Source organism: Olea europaea, chromosome 22 (genome assembly GCF_002742605.1).
Source record: "Olea europaea var. sylvestris chromosome 22, O_europaea_v1, whole genome shotgun sequence".
Lineage (NCBI taxonomy): Eukaryota > Viridiplantae > Streptophyta > Magnoliopsida > Lamiales > Oleaceae > Olea > Olea europaea.
In genome coordinates, this window is record NC_036258.1 from 13,625,819 (window position 1) to 13,643,571 (window position 17,753).

At 31.1% G+C, this 17,753-nt stretch overlaps 1 protein-coding gene across 1 annotated transcript; it reads left to right on the forward strand.

Moving 5' to 3' along the window:
- Positions 1 to 877: 877 nt before the first annotated feature.
- LOC111371178 (AP2-like ethylene-responsive transcription factor ANT) lies at positions 878 to 17,009 on the forward strand. The gene is made up of 9 exons (XM_022993083.1): positions 878 to 992; positions 14,488 to 14,662; positions 14,985 to 15,067; positions 15,214 to 15,222; positions 15,310 to 15,398; positions 15,489 to 15,562; positions 15,666 to 15,716; positions 15,813 to 15,889; positions 16,212 to 17,009. The coding sequence occupies exons 1-9, from the start codon at positions 878 to 880 to the stop codon at positions 16,775 to 16,777; spliced, it is 1,239 nt and encodes a 412-aa protein (XP_022848851.1). The 3' UTR covers positions 16,778 to 17,009.
- Positions 17,010 to 17,753: the final 744 nt, after the last annotated feature.

A 17,753-nucleotide genomic window follows, 5' to 3' on the forward strand; every position in this document is an offset into this window, starting at 1 on the left:
AATGAGGCTTCTCCTCTATATAAGGAGCTCTTATCTTTCATTGAGGATCATCTCGAGCTCAACTCTTCTTAATAAAAAGTTTACTCCTCTTAACAATTTTCTTCTAAAATCCTTTCTTTGTTCTTCCATAGTCTTGACAACTGTGAAAATTCCAGAATGAATAAGTAAAAACAAGATCTAAGTAGTATTAAAAGTATGTTCTGCAGTTGCCTCTTTGAGGATCGTCTGCATCAGAAAATTTGGCACTACTGATTATATGATCCCATATGGAAGTTTGGTAATACCGAAAGTCAGGCCCTATGTTGTTGTCCAAAGGGCTTGTTGTGGGCTAGAATACAGAGTGTTACCACACCCCCACTATATTGTGATTATTGGTTGTATTTCTGGAAGCGAAACATAGACCGAGCTTGTTAACCTCTTCTGCTCTTGGATTGCACAAAGTGTTGGAGGGCCTTGCTGGAAACGAGTTTTTTAAATTGGTTTGACCAATTTTTGTCCAAATATTTTTGTGGGTCACGTTATTCCATTTTATTGGCATTATGTATAAAATGCTCTTCATTAGTAGATGATCGTAGTATATTTAAATTCACAAAATCATTTTTCGATGAATGAGAAATTAAAGTCAAAAGCTGATACCTTGATATTAGACGATACTTGAAATGTTGGATTTGGATGAATAATGCTATTTAGCATTACTGGTTGTCAATACCAAAATTGATGATGGCACTAGTAAAATTAAATTACAGATTCGATTGAATACAATGAATTATGGCCTATATAATAAGACATGATATGTTGACATTTGAACTGGTGTTGAATACCATTTGTACTCGATAGTATTATTATTTAGAAGGTAACTTTTGTCTCACATTAGAAGATGAAAGGTTTGGACTTCAAGGGGTACAAGTCCTTGAGGGCGATGTATCTCGATTCTACTACTATTGGGTTAGTCCACAAGCAGATGCTCACCAACCAGGCTGGGCCTGAACCATGTGGGTTGTTGGATCTAGAATTGGGCTTGGCCTAATACTATTTTTGGACATAATTAATTAATTCAATTGTCTTTCTCCTATTGAAAAGCGTAAAGTAATGAAATTGCGACATGTGGCACTTCTCAAATTAGAACTCGGGTTCAGGGGCAACTTTTGGTTTGTTATATAGTTCCGAACTCCTTCCAAATTCGCATTCCATGTACGTCTTCTCTTGTATATTCATTAAGCCCTGCATGCTTAAAAAGCTTTTTGCATTAGTGTATGTTTCCGTAAGAGATGACAAAACACTTTTCTGGTTCGTTGATTGTGGTTTGAAATGTTATTATCGTAAAAGACATCTTTGTATTTTTGGAGATGATTGTTATCCAATTGTGGGCAATAGTGTCGAACAAATTTGTCTTAAAAACAAAGATTCAGACTCTTGTTCTGATTACATTTGTCTTTTCTCGTTTCTTCTACTTTCTATATTTCTTTTGTTACGGTAGTATTTTTGCTAAGTTGAAACTCAATTTATAATATAATTTATGCATTAAATCTACCAATATTCTTTTGGGGCGTACCCCACTAGTTTTTGTAGATTACACTCGACCTTGAACACAAGCTTGAGAATATCATTGTGGTTCTTGAAAATCTTAAAATTTTAAATCCTTAATCTTTCAAAACTTCGATCAAATTTAAGTGAACATGAACTTCTAAATCTCCAGTGCAAAGCATGAATGAAACATAGAAATATATATTTGAGAATTCACGCACCAACTTAAAAAAAAAAAAGTGTTATAAAAAGGTCAAATCTTGTTTGGCCGGGCATGGTCGTATGGGCATTAAATGTGTTATTTTCGACTCGGTTGCTAAGGATTGACCGAGTCATATCTTGTCCTTTCAAAGATAAGTGGATCTATTTTACAACTCTAGTAAAGTATCCAAACACACAATTATTCGTACATGGATTTAAAACCTTTGGAGTCTCTCACCATGACATTAGTTTTTTATGGAATGCTTACCATAAATAATGAAAGGAAAACACATCCGTATGGCCCTCAATGGGAGTCCAAGTAGGGTACTAAAATTTTGTCAAGTAGCCATCAAGAAATTGGCCAGCCAAGAATTCAATTTTTTACTATAGTGGTATAAATGACAAATTATGTTTGACTGCCATTCTCTCTTGGATTGATTTATCACACATATCATAATCCTCTGATTCTGGTGTAGGTTGCACATTTCTCTGTGCCCTATTTGGTTCCAAGTCAAACCTATCATTTCCTCCTATGTCCTTCCCAGTTCCAGATTCCTGACTTCTTTCACCTAGATATTATCCACTCCTAGCACAATTTTTATTAAGTAATACCAAACATTGGAAAAAAAAAAAAAAAAAAAAAAAAAAAAAAATACAAAAAATTAAAAAAAAAAAAAAAAAAAAAAAACGATTATGTTATTAAAGAACCAAGTCAACTAACCCTTGTTTGAGCCCGATTTTTTTATTAAAATAAATTATTTAACAGTGATTTGATCTCATTTCAAATATATATTTTTCAATAAAGTAATATTATACTTAAATTAATAATTTTTCTTTATTTTTCAACCACACATTTTTCATAAATACATTATTCAAAAATACATTTTTTTTTAACAAGAATGAGGCTCAAACAAGGGCTAAATATACACAAAGTTTCAAGTTATAAAAAACACGGAATGGAATGCGGTCAAATTGCTACTGGATGAGGAGTTACTTCCCTCGTAGAGCGTCACAAATTAAAATTTTGTGTTTGTACGCATCGTATTTTACGTTATGTGTGACTAAAATGGATAAAAATATGAAATATATATTGATAGTGCCAAGTACATCCTATCAAATGTAGAATTATGCTAATTGTATATTGATTATTGACATCCTCGTTGATACTCAATGTCGTATAAAAAATTGTATCCTTCATTGTTTTAAGTATTGTTAAAATCAATGATAAAAATATTGGCCACCTCGCACATCGTCAATCAAATTGTCAACAAAAGTGTCCGTACTTGTACCAAAATTGATAAGTGTATCCCTAAATGTCAATTGTGCGGGTTCTTCACTGTGCAAATGAGCAAAAGAGGTAACCAGTTATAGGGGTAAGATGGTAGCTGGTTGTCACTATACGCTTTCCGGGTGCTAAACATGTTTGCTCTTAAAATCTCCCAGCATAATTTCTAGGAAAGAAATCTAAGGTCTTTTGTCCGTTTATAGTGAAAACTGGAAAAAGGGGAGCTATTAAATAACGACTGCAAGCCATATGCATCGTGCTTGATACGTAGAACTTTACAAGTGAACAAAATTTTAGTGCACCTTGTTAAGAATTATGAACCCTAATTCTATCCACGAACATCAATAAAGTAGTACGAAATGATCACTCAAGATTTATGAAAGTTCACCTCAATATAAGACTACGTCCTCTTCTATCGTTGCAATAATTCACTATAATAAAAAGAAAATTATAAGAGAGAAACTGCACACCCTATTCTCTCTAATATATCTTTTTATGATGATTCCATAAATCCTATTGACGACTTCTAGTGGTATCAATAATTATACTTTACAACTTAATACATATTTGGTTTGCAAAATGTATTGGCACTTCTTAGTATACTAAACAAGACTTATCAAATAGTGTCAATCTTGTACAGTCCATCCTATAAAATATTAACTTCTTTTCCTTTCAATATTGTCTGGTATTGACCAACTATAACTCAAGGATCCCATTGAAGTTTATAGTCTATGAGAGTGTGTCCAAACTTAAATAGGATAGGCCCACCTATCTTCTTTGAATTCTTTCAATGAGCAAGAGTGATTTGATAATCTTTCATTCTCGTGGCCATTTCCTACAATTTTGTCTTGATACACAGATGATTTTAATGCTCTTTTTACTTTTAGTATATGCTCACTGTTGCTTAGGCTATTACTCTGGATATGATTGGGCCATTTATGTAAAGAAAATAGAGAGAATTTAACGTGTGATTGTGACCACACAGTAAGGCTTAATTAGATTGCGACGTATCATTTAAATGTATAGATTGATAGATAGATGGGAAGGGGCGGGGGTGCGAGGGGTGAGGTTCATACACTCAAACTAATTCAAGTTTTTGAAGTTAGGAGTAATATGGAAAAGGAAGGACTTTGCTTGGTGTACATGATTTTTTGCACATCAAAATATTCTACACTCACATTGGGGTGGGGTTCGCTCGAATGTTTTATTCGAGCGAACATATTCGAGCAAACCTCATCTCATGTGAGTGTATGGATCCCTTAACATACAAAAAAATTATGTACAAATAGTGATTCATACAGTCCAAGCCTCCAACCAATTCAAGTTTTTGTAGTTAGGAGTACTATGGAAAAGAAGGGCTTTACTTGGTGTACATTATTTTTTATACATCAAAGTGTCCCACACTCACAGAGGGTGGGGTTCGCCCGAATATTTTATTCAAGTAAATATATTCGAACGGATCCCATCCCATGTGAGTGTATAGATACCTTATTGTAAAAAAAATTATGTACACCCTGTCTACAAATAGTGTTATTCAAAAAAGAATAATATAATAGTTACAATGAACGATGATTAAGGGAGCTCTGCTAGCTACTACTGAGATTGATTAGGAAAGTTTCTTCTGTTCTTGATATTTATTGAGTCTCCGTCCTCGTTTGGTTTACAGAAAAAATGAATTTTAGTAAATTTTTATAAAAATAAATAAAATTTGTGATTAAAAAATTGTGAATCTTATGAAAATATGGTTAAATTAATTATTGACTATAACTTAAATTTTTATCAATTATTTTAGTTGAATTAATTAGGAGTTGATAATGCGTCTATTGCTTGAAATGAAGTTTATATTTTCTTTCAAGATTATATCTAATCTTTAGGAAAATATACAGAATACATCCTCTATTTAGAGTGTATTTATATTTTAAGACCCTTGTTGAATTAATTAGGAGTTGGTACTTGATAATGCGTCTCTTGCTTGAAATGAAGTTTATATTTTCTTTCAAGATTATATCTAATCTTTAGGAAAATATACAGAATACATCCTCTATTTAGAGTGTATTTATATTTTAAGACCCTGCATTATAAATTTATACTTCACATATTGTATTTTTATGATATGATAAAAAAAATAAAAAATAAAATCTTTCACTAAAAAAATTATAAATTTGTCATTAAAAATAATTAAATAGATCCGAATATTCAAAATTGAATGTAATACTTTAGAAGAACAATTTTTTAATTATCTTTTATTCTTCAAAAATTCAATTATTATTTCATTTTCATTTAAAAATTAATTTTTTCCTCATTCATTGACCCCTACATAAATTAACATGTGTCCAAGTTGTCTCAATTATCATATACATTTTTTTTTTCATTTTTATTTTTCACATAAAATTATTTATTTTTATTAGTTATATATCTAAATTCTTCTCTTTTATGAAAGGCAAAAAAATAATAATCAGCAAGAGATACCAATGACAGCATTTTTAATAATATTTTAAGTTGTAAAATTACCTAACTTGAAATTAATAAGAATTTATTTCTAGCTACAAAATTATAACTACTATAAAAATTATTTTAATTAATTATTTTTTATTTTTATTCATTCAACTTGTTTTGCTTAAAATATAGCAAATCTTACAAACACATAAAAAAATCCTTTAAAGTAAAATATATTTAATGAAAAATCAACCCTAAAAAATGTTATTCAAAATATTATACATAGGATGTGATTTGTTATTTCAATTAACGATATTTTCTGCTATTTATTTATTTATGATGACAAATTAGAAAAATTTCTAGCAAAGGGCATTATTAACAAAGTTTCTCTCGTTATAGAAATTGTCCAAACATCTCATAACACATCCTGATGACAGTCACCCAACACTTGTATGAAAGTCGATACCATCTAGTTCAGCATTTTCGTGCAGCTCCTATCGGACAACAAGTGGGAAAAGTGCTCGTTATCTTTATTTTTCTCATAATGATATGTAAAATGTAAATTTATAAATGCAGTAAATGTAATTAAATCCTATATAGAGTCCATTTTGTAAAATTCCTTAATTTTAAATATTAATGAATACTCGACTTTTCTCAAAACCAACAAAGTTTGGAAATCGAATAAAATTAGTGTAAAAGTAAGGTGAAAAGGTCCATATTATGGGGCTTGCATTATTTCATTTGATTGAAAAAGACAGTATTTTTGTTCCAAGTGCTTATGGATTCAATCATTACCATATAATCAAAAGAGCCCTTCCCTCCCAAAAATTCAGTCTAAATTTTTTTCTTTTCCTGTCAAACCAAATCATTTACATTTGAAGAATTGTCCCCTTGAATAAAGAAGGACCCCATGCTGTGTTCATAACCCTGCCTTTTGATTACTCATATTTAATACATATCTTGACAACACAGAGGAAGTAATTCATTGATTGTTTCGTCCAGCTCTGTTCAGGTTATTGTTGGATTGTGAGCTTATATAGTATATTTTGTACGATAAAATAATAATTTATAATAAAAAATTTGTGATTTTATTTATTTATTGTATTATTTATTATTGAGCATGCGAATTAAAGTGCACATAATCATTTGCGATAATATAAGTTGAGTATTTACATGGAAAAGTATAGTGTGATACAACTTATATTTTAATCATAAATAATATGTTCACAACCAATGTATAATGTATCTTGTACCGAAAGGTTGTAGTATTGATCAATTCACTATTCAAGTTTGTGATTTATCCTTATCACATAAATAGTTAAAAATGACGCTAATGCATTTGGAGTGTATTAAACGGAACATGTGTCAAGTTTAATTCTACAGCATGATCGTGAGGAGAATTAAATTCCATTTGACTGCTGTATATTTCATTTAAATCTCTTGACAGGGTTGGCTCTTTGATTCATCAATAGATGAGATCAATTTGATTGGACAAATATCTTGATGAGTTGGGAACTTGAGAATGAGTGGAGTAGAGAATATGAATTCGTGTCAGGAATCGTTACCCTAAAAAATGGATAGAGTGACTATTTAAGTATTTTTCTATTGAATGATTAGGATTTAAACTCAATAGTTAGGGGCATCTAAACTTCGAAATTTGTTATTAGTTTATGGGACCGTTGAAGAAAATGATACTTAAGTTAAAGAAGAGTAAATTAGAATGGCAAATCGATCATTTTTTCTCGTACCTAATTATCAGATCTTGGATGGGAATAAAATACATATACGGCAGGTCAAATGAAAATATTACAGATTTATTAACTTTTGTGATCTTATATATTCCGAGAGTTCAATTTTTTGCCTCTAGTGGAAAAAAGAAATACTAATAATTATAGTATGTGGTCTAGGGTCCACTTAACGGGATCTAGTTATTGGAGTTTGGAAAATGTATGTCCGATTAGGTCCCTGTGGCAGCTCCAGAACTTAATTACGGTAATTATAATAGTCTTTGGCTTAATTGTGATTACAATAAAACTTTGTACTTAGTTGTAATTATTATGAAAGTTGTTAACATAATTATAATCGTAACCGAAACTCTAGAATTACAACTGTAATTAAATGTGAACTAATTTAAGTGGGACTCTAATTAAAACTTCTACTTGAATTTTAATTAGAATTTTTATTTGAATGTAAAACTATTATTATATAAGAATGGTAACTATTCTATCTCTATAAATAGAAATTGGATGGAAACTAGATATCATATGAGATCAAACAACAATCATAATACATAATTCCATAGTGTTCAAATTTGGAGAAAAATGAGAAAAAAATATTTTTCTTGCTTTATTTAATTGTCTTATTCAAGAATTAGTTTCTTAATTTAATTAAAAGAAGGTGTCTCTCCACCAGTATAGTCTTGATATTGGAGAATACCATAAAAGATTTGGAGGTTTGAAACATCAAGATCTTGGAATTAAAAAGCTGAAAGTTCGTTATTCAAAATTAATTCAAGAATTGATCATCGAATTTAGGTAAAAATTCGAATATTTTATTCTTGATATAACATATACGTGAATATCTAGACGATCTTGTTTAACGAATCAAAGAATTTTGTTTTAATTTTCGGATAATTCTGCTTTCGCATTCCAATAGATATAAATATAACTGAATTTGTATTATTCTTTTATCTCAAATCTTTGAAAAAAATGTAAATGATATTAGAGTAAATAAATCAAATATGGGTAGTTAACACCAAATTGGATCTAAACTGAAAGCTGGAATTTATCTGGCAGAAGAGAGAGTAATTAAGGCAAAAGGCAAAAATATTGCAGTTACGAGAATCAGAAAATGTGATGGAGCCTGCATAGTGAGAGAGTTGTAATGTACAGAATTGAAGAGACTGGACCAATTATACGAGTCTGGTCCAGCTTTCTGTCAAATCTATCCAAAGGTTCTGAGACTGTAAAATAAGAAGAAAAATTCTTGTTTTGGTTAGGCAACTCTGACTAAACTCTCCACACCATGGGCTCTTTACATTTCAAGTAATTTCCAAGGAAAAATTGTAGGGCTTTAAATCTCAAGAATTCATCAACTAATATTTACATGTCAAATAAATTCGAGTTCACTTTTCATCTTGACATTTTATGTAAATAATATTTTTGTAGGGATAGCGTAATGTTGTGCTTTCAAATTTCACTACTACTTCATTGAATTTAGGAGTGAAAGATTTATCATCTCTACGAGATTAAATATTGGGTTACTTCAAAGAAAAAAAATCGATAAGATTATGAAAGTAAATGTTCTTGTAATTATTGTTACTGCACTATTCATTTTAATTTCTATCGCTTCTCTACTTATTATTTATGTAAAAATAGCAGGTCAAAATGATTAATTCAATTAAATTTTTAAATCAATTTGAATTTCCTTCTAAATTCTTATAAAAAAAATGGATTTATAAAAATTTTGGAAAAGTTAATATGGTGTTTAGTGGGTAGAGTGTTAAGTAAGTTGAGTCGAACAGCTCGAATCATCCCATCGACGAGCTAATTCGTGCTCGCAAATAGGACGAGCCAAGCATGAGCTAACTCGACTTTTCCTTTGGTGGTGCAAACCGAGTCGGCTTGCGAGCCACTCATGATTTGCATTTATTTTTATTTTTGTAACAAAATTGAAAATTGCATTTTCACCTCGAAAGTATAATGAAGACGTGATTTTGAATGGAAGTGGTGAGTGTAGAAAATTCTATTATTTCAGAAGAATCTATTAAAATAATTATAAAGTTATAAAAATCCTCCTCTTTTTATTTGGACTAAAGGTTGGCTACATATCATGTAGACAGTTAAAATTTTATATGAATTATATTTCTCATATGATTTTGTTAAATAAAAATAAATGTAATTTAATAACGAATAAAAGAAATAAGGATGGCAACATAGCAGATCGGGATAGTCATTTCCGTCCCCCCATCTCGTTCAGTTTTTTAAACCTTGTCCCGCCCTTATCCTTGCTTGAGGTAAGATGGGGCATGCCCCCTACTCGATTTATCGCGCCCATTTATTTATTTATTACTTTTACACTTTTCATGTCTTTAGTTGATGAAAATTAGGAGTGGACACTTTTTCCTAAGAACCGATGGAATCGGATCGAAACCGTTTAGAACCAGTCGGTTTGGTTCCGAATTTTCTAAAAAATAATTTGATTTTGGGACAAATTTTTAAGAACCAACCGGTTTCGGTCCGGTTCTCGGTTCTAGTATGGAAATCGCAGGAGCCAGACGGTTCTCATTGGATTTTTTTGGGTAAAATATATGACTCAATCTCCAAACTTTTATAAAAAATAATCGAGTTCCTTCTTAATTTTAGATTCGAGCACTTTTCTTCTTCATTTTGTTTCTTTCCTTGTCTCTTTTTATAATTCTTTGATTAATTGATTTTCAAGCCAAATTAGAATATTGGGTAAATCTATACCTAAATATATTTATTTACAATATATAATTTCATTTATAAGATGTGAAATTTTTATTTTGTTTTCACTTTGTAAATCTATACCTAAATAAATTTTTGAATAGTATGTTCGATTTTTCTATATTTTGTTAAAAGTATCACGTTGGTAGCATTTTTAGAATTTTATTAGTGAACATTTTATTTTGACATTTTCAATGTAAAGAACCGCACCGGACCGAATCGGAACCAATTGGTTCGATTCCGATTTGGTTCCACAGTTAGCTATGGAACCAATGGTTCTATTTCTAAAATTTCCATTGGTATTCGGTTCGATTCGGTTTCCTTTGAAATTGGACCGCGCCCACTTCTAATGAAAATCATTACTTTTTTCAATTTGTAAAATAGTTTACATTCTTTTTTAAAAAAGATGACGATTCTTTTCTTTTTACGTGATCATAAACTTATATCTTGAAATGAATTTTAAACGAGACGAGAACCATATTCCTCGTATCGCCTTGTCCCTGCCCTAGAACTTTAAAGATGCGACCCCTACTAATATCTCGTCTCATCCAGGTACTTCAAGCATATGAGTTTCATAAATTTCAAATTCAAGAAAAAGTTAAATACGTATAGTTCGAACCTGAGTACTAATTACACATTTATAATTCTTTCTTGAAAGTAAAATTTAAATAAGCTATTTCTAAGCATCTTTTTTCGTTTCGAAGGTAAAACTTAAATTATTTTTTAGTATTGAAAATAATGTTTGGCCCCACGTAACTTGAAACGTGGATCAAACATTGCAATTAGGAAAAAAAAATTGGTACACGCTGAAAAATATTTTTGAAAGTGTTTCCATCGTGACACATACCTGGTATAATGAAGAATCTTCACCCTTAGACTATAAGAAGGCTAAAAAATATTTAATAAAGAGGGTATAACCGAATTTAAATTGGGAAAATGAAATTCACGTCGCATAGATGAAAATATATCTAACGTATTATAAAAATAAAATGCATATATTCCAATGAATCATCAATCAAAATAGTTTTATTTTTAAACAAGAGAATTAGTTGAATCAAATGCAAATGCTCAACAAGTACGACTGCCATAGTTTATGAATAATTACTTTAATTCTTCTTTCAACACGTCTAACGACATAACACGATTGAAATTTTCGTCTTGTCATTAAAGTTTGACAAGAAATTGGATAAACTAGTTTCGTTCGAAGAAGATGATGATGATGGGCTAGCCATTATGGAAATTTACATGGTATAATATAACAGAAAATAAGAAGAAGAGATATATTAGATGGAGCAAGTTCTTTTTCGAACTAGTATAATATTACCATTGCTGTAGAATGTAGCAATAAGAATTGTGGCCTTTATTTTATTTTATTATTATTATTTTTTTCGGTCTCGAAATTTAAAGGCTTGTTTTAGTTGATTTGACCTATTAAAGAAACAAGCCTTGGAGGCTCGACCCACATGAGGAAAGAAAACCTCAAGAACACATAAGTTGGTTAAAAGTTCAAAAAATCTAAGTCATTTAAATTTATATGAATTTTAATCCTAAGAATTAATAAATACATGGGTTATAGCACAATGGTCATACGTATGATTCTTAAAAATTATAAATTAGGTTAGAGTTACCATGCAAATTATTTATAAAAAATTATAAGCATTATTTTTTGAATTAAAAAAAAATAAAAAATCAAGGTTTATGATTACCATAACACTTCAATTTAGGTCCTTTTTTTTTTTTTTTAGAGAGAGAGGTTACAAGAAGAGAAATATCACTTTTTTTTACCCATTCTCTTTTCAAATTTGAATTTCATTTCTCATCCCTCTCAAATTACATTAGTTTTAGCTTATTTGCAATAAGAAAAATTTAGTATTTTGTTACTCTAAGTTTGGTTATTCAAAGCTAAGAATTTTCCATTTTCATGTTAAGAATAGAGGTAGGTGGTGCTTGATAATTTTCTCTATAAATATTTATGTATATTTTATGTGTGTAAATGTAGTCGCGATTATGAAAAATGAAAAGTTAAACTTTAGTTTTATGGCCATAACGATTTTTACAAGCTTAGGGGATTCTTCGAAATCAAGAATTTCACCAATAATCCAACTACGTGAAAATGTTTATGATATAAAATTCTTATTTTAAACATGTGAATAGGCATATTTGATCAAAGGGGATTGTACCTAAGAAATTCTACTGGATTTATACTCACTTATACTTTATCATTTTTTTTAAAATCGAGAAAAGGGTAGTGGATGGATTGAGATTGAATGGATTGTGGAGAAGCCAAGGAGAGGGAAATTAAATCGAAGTCCAAGATTCTCAAATGTAGGATTTTACTTTTAAGTGTGTTGAAATGTAGACTAAGATAATGAATTTACAAGATTATTTGTGTTTGAGCCTGTATTTTGTTTGTGCATGAAATTAGATTTCCTTTTAACTATATGAATTGATGTTTCTTAAATCATGTTAGCTTAAGTGTTGGCATGAAAATGTGATTGAATGTGTGGATTCGAACATGCAAACACATAAAGAAGAAATTTCAACTTTTTGTTCGATTCTCAAACTGTCATCCCAAATCGGATTCTGTGAGTTTTTGGATGAGACCAGTGGAACTTAAAATCCCTATGAATGCTCTGTTTAATGATTTTCAAATCAAGATATTTGGAGGTCGGTAAGATAATTTATGCCCATTTCATGTTTTGTGTGTTTAGTGTACCAGGGAATAGCTTTTGGCATGTGATTGTATGTCCAATTGTGTGGCTAACTAATGTTGAAAAATTCTAAAACATTACTATGTTGTATTTGAAAAAATTTAGAAATTACTAAAAAAAATTCATCTAATTCTGAACTCAAGAAATGGTCCAAATGAGCTTAATTTATTAGATAGCGCATTGCAGGGTTGAACATAGTTAATGTAAGTTCGTTTCCATTTTCATAATTTATTTTAGTTTTGTTTCTTCAACAAATCATAGCTAAGTAACTTAATTCATCTGTTTTTCATTAGATGCTAGAACTTGTCATAGAATGCAGAGATAATCTATGAAATAAAACTAAAAGAAAATAATATATAATTTGACCCGAATTTCGAAGACGTAACACGTTTTTATTAAAAATTCAAATTATTAGATTGGGGCATTATATTTGTACAGGTCTAGGCGAGCCGATCAGCTCTCGTATAAACTAACTCGCACCCCCCAACTAGTCTGAACACGAGTCCAGTCACCTCAACTTCGTTAATGGAACGAGACGAGTCAACGAGTGGCTCACTCCACTTAATACCCCTATATTTGTATTTGGGCGATGTGATATGGATTGCCTGTGTAGCCCTCAGGGCACCCCGAACAAAGTGCAATGGCATCCAAATTAGCCTTCTGTTCACGTAGGCAGCAGGCTCGACATATGCACACTTGTAAGATTTGGGTGTGATAAAATCATTAGTACACTTTAAATAGTACGAACTACTACACACACAAACATATGTTTGGTACAGTTTCTTAAAATTCAAATTTTCTCAAATTTATTTTGAATTGTATATTTTCTCAATAAAATAATTTTGTAAGTGGACTTATAACATTTTTTAATATTTTTTAACCACACATTATTTATTAAAAAAAAACTCGCTTTTCACAAAATCCATTTTTAAAAAAATCTACATCAAATGGTTAAATGACAAATTTTTGAACCATCCTTACGAAAATATGGGCACTGTACTAGGTTCTCGACCAAGAGCCTGGGTTTGGATCTTGTTTGAACTTCCATTTTTTTTTAAGTTCAATTTTTTCAAAATCATTTTGTTTGAGTTTACGTGTAAAATATTTTTTATGAGATGTGTAATTGAAAACTAATTTGAAAAAAATGAGTTTTTAGATAATAAGGATCAAATACCTATATATATTTACAACACAGATCCCCATCTAATGCTATCCACTAACCAGCATTGCTTGCTCAAATTCTCGTTTTGTTTAATTTAAAATAATGATATTCATAATCATTGGTGTTATGTAGAACGCGGACCCAGGAATTTTGTCCAGTGCGGGCAAAATTTTGTCCATGTCGAACTTTTCGATTATAGATTCAATGATATTACGATAATGTTAAAAATGATATAACGTCAGCACTAATAAAATGATCATCTTCTTCTTAATTCTAGGATTTGTAGCAAATTGTACAACATCAAAATTCATTTTATTCGATATCCCTACATCAATATTTTCTACGAAATATTTTCTTTTAAAGAATCTTTCCATTGGCACTTCACACTAAAATAAATCACAAGTAACAATTAAATACTAGTTGATAAGAAAATAACTACTAATTTTTACAAATTAGAAGAATACCATAAAATCATCACTAATTGTTTAACTAATTGACAAAAATCAAGATTTCAAAAATCCATCACAACTATTACCAATATTCAACATTCCCATAATCAAAATTTCTCATATTAAACAGCAAAAATCACATGATCAAGAAAGTTTTTGTTGCAAATTTGATGGGCAAGAAAATGTGGGTTTTAGAAAAGAAATGAACTTTGAAAATATTTCGAAACGAGGGTAGATTAAAAAAAAAAAAAAGGTTCTCAGTCAAGTTGTGTAACTGCTTCAAGACAAATTTCACCAACTGAGACTGAAGGTTTGGATATGGAAAACAGAAAAAGAGGACATGAGAAATTGAAATTAAAACCAAAAGTTCACAGGAAAGCCATTGATAGTTTTGGTCAAAGAACATCTCAATATAGAGGTGTAACCAGGTCAGTAAATATTTATGAACTAACCAATTTATTTTTTATCTATTTTAATGTTAATAGTCCATGTTATTATAAGATAATGGCGTGTTTCTTGGCCGATCTTGATTATTTGTTCTTTCCTTTTTTAGTTTCTTATTTTTCTGGTAGCCTTCCTTTTTCATTGTTCTCACCATGTCTGTTCTTTCTCACCAAGTCTCGGGGCTTTTCTGTGGGGTGTCGTACTTTTGATGAAAGAAATATACAGACCTGCACATGAAGGACTGTTAAATACAAATATGGGTTCCTCCCGAGTTTGACTAATATTTCTACAAATTTTTATTTCCAGACATCGATGGACGGGTAGGTATGAAGCACATTTATGGGATAATAGTTGCAAGAAGGAGGGCCAGACTAGGAAAGGAAGACAAGGTAACAAAGGAAATAAAATCCCTCCAGTATTCCTTTGTATTTTTATTATATTTGTCTCTGACCATATTTGTCTCATTTTCATTGTCTCTGTAAATTTTCTTGTCATGTTCTGGATATGCTGTTCCCATCAAATCTTGTAAAATAAGTTTATCTTGGTAAGATTATAGTTTTAACAAAGCTATTAAATTAGAGTCACTAGGCAAAATTATGTGAATTATTAAACCATAATGAACACATTCCAGGGGGTTATGATATGGAAGAAAAAGCCGCAAGAGCATACGATCTTGCTGCAATTAAGTACTGGGGACCTACGACTCATGTCAACTTTCCGGTACTTAGTGATTTGTTCCGTCCTGTTTATGTTATCGTCTTTGTATTTAGGTAGTCATGAACAACTTACAATTTCTTGTTGCTTTTGCAGTTGGAAAACTACGACAACGAAGTCGTACAGATGGAAAACATGAGCAGACAGGAATTTGTGGCACATTTGAGAAGGTAAACTAATCTAAAACTTTCTGTTAGATGCCTTTGTTTCCTGACTTTTTACACTTTTACTTAGTTTGGATTTAATATGACATTTCTGTATTCTCATTTTCAGGAAAAGTAGTGGATTTTCAAGGGGTATTTCAATGTATAGAGGAGTGACAAGGTTCATTTGAAGTTCCTTCAATGTTCAGAGCATAGTCTTCTATGAATTTAAACAGCTTTTTAATCAAATTAAACTTGGGTTTTCCCGCGCTTATAGGCATCATCAGCACGGACGTTGGCAAGCTAGGATTGGCCGGGTTGCAGGGAACAAGGACCTCTATCTCGGAACTTTTAGTAAGTTTCCCGTTGCTTCAAGTGACCGTACTCACGATAAACAAAATTTTAACTTCTTTTAATCACGATGCCTTGTTAAACCATTCAAAAATGTGAATCTGGCAGGGAAAGCATTGAAAGGCTCAATATCAAGTCCTTTTTTGTTCTCGTGCTTCACTTTTTAAGCCACTAGTGATGCTTTTATAAGGCTGATTGAAAAGATACTTGGACTGTTCATGGCCGATTTCGAATAGAAAACTTATTTAAGGCTTTATTCCTAGTAAAAATTCTTGATCTAAGTTTAATTATGTTCAGGGAAGTTAATTTTTACGTTCGACTTCAGGCACGCAGGAAGAAGCAGCAGAAGCTTATGACATTGCTGCAATCAAGTTCCGAGGCGTAAATGCGGTCACCAATTTTGAAATATCGAGGTACGAAGTAGAGAAAATCATGGCTAGTGATACTCTTCCTGCTAGAGAGTTAGCGAGGCGTAACAAGGAGACGGATCCGGAAAACAAGGAATTCCATCCGGTCGAGAGAGTTGGCAATGTTACTAACTGGAAAATGGTGCAAAATGCTTCTGTTGAATCACTCGGTGACAAAATGATGTACAATGCTGGAAATTATCAAAATTTGTCTTTCTCCGGAGCTCTGCAAGATCTGATTGGGATAGAATCAACCAATCCCTATACACAAAACTTCACTAGTCCATCGTCTTTAGTTACAGGCTCGAGAGAAACAAGCCCGGATAAAACAGGAGGGACAGTTTTCTTTGTAAAGCCTAACATGGCAAATAACTACCTCAACCCCTCGACCAATGCCAATTCCTGGATCCCGACTTCTCAGCTGAGGCCGGTTCCACTCGCTATGTCTGACTTGCCGGTTTTTCCTTCTTGGAACGACTCTTGAACGTTTCGATTTATCAGTACAAATAAAGATTTTGCTTGAACAAGCAATCTTTCTCGATCAATCCACTTACTCTGGTTCTAGTTCTTTAAGAATTAGAAAGATCATTTTTGGGTTTGAATAAGTTTAGAAGTAAAAAGGGGGAAAAAATGTAGAAGTTGTTTACTTTTCTTTAAAGTACTGGTTTATCTGTCTCTGGTTGAATGTTGTTCCATCTTTTCCAAGCTCAAAAGCTTATCATCCTTTTTTCTGATCAAATTAGGATTTTGCAAAATGGAAGGAATGGTTCATGATTAAATCTGCTCTATAATTTCTGTCTAAGTACAGAAACAGCTCATATTTCCCAATAATGCAAAAGACTAACGCTTTCACCATCTGTCAAAATTTCTCTTTGATCATTGCCATTCTCCTTTTATGTCCCCATCATTATACAATATAATCATTTACCTGATTGTGAAAACTGAGAATCCGTGCGAGCGTACGTTTTTTAAATCACAACACAACATCTTAAAACTGGTCAAAATTCCACAGAGGAAAAGCCTATTATTGCGTAATTTGTATAGAATAGAAGTTCTATTAATGTCATTAATATTAGCCAAATGATTGACATAAAGTTGTATAGTTCAAAATTTAAATGGACCCATTAGAGGCAAATTGGCCTCATTTCTTGATATTCAACTTATCTTGTAATCATCATGTTACATATTGTTCTATTCTTGTCAATAACCACAATGTGGACACCCCTTGAACTTGATACACTATCAAAAGTTAAAGTGGATGTTTAATTTGTTGTTCCAATTTTGTGTCACACTCAAATCTTATTTGATTTGATATTTCTGAAAATGCATTACTGAATAAGATATTAAATTTATAGCATAAAATTCAAAATATATTTTTAACGTCTTGACCTTTTCAGTACAAACACTAAAAAATGGATAATAAAAGTAGGAAAATAGTGGTTGTACAACATGGTGTACAA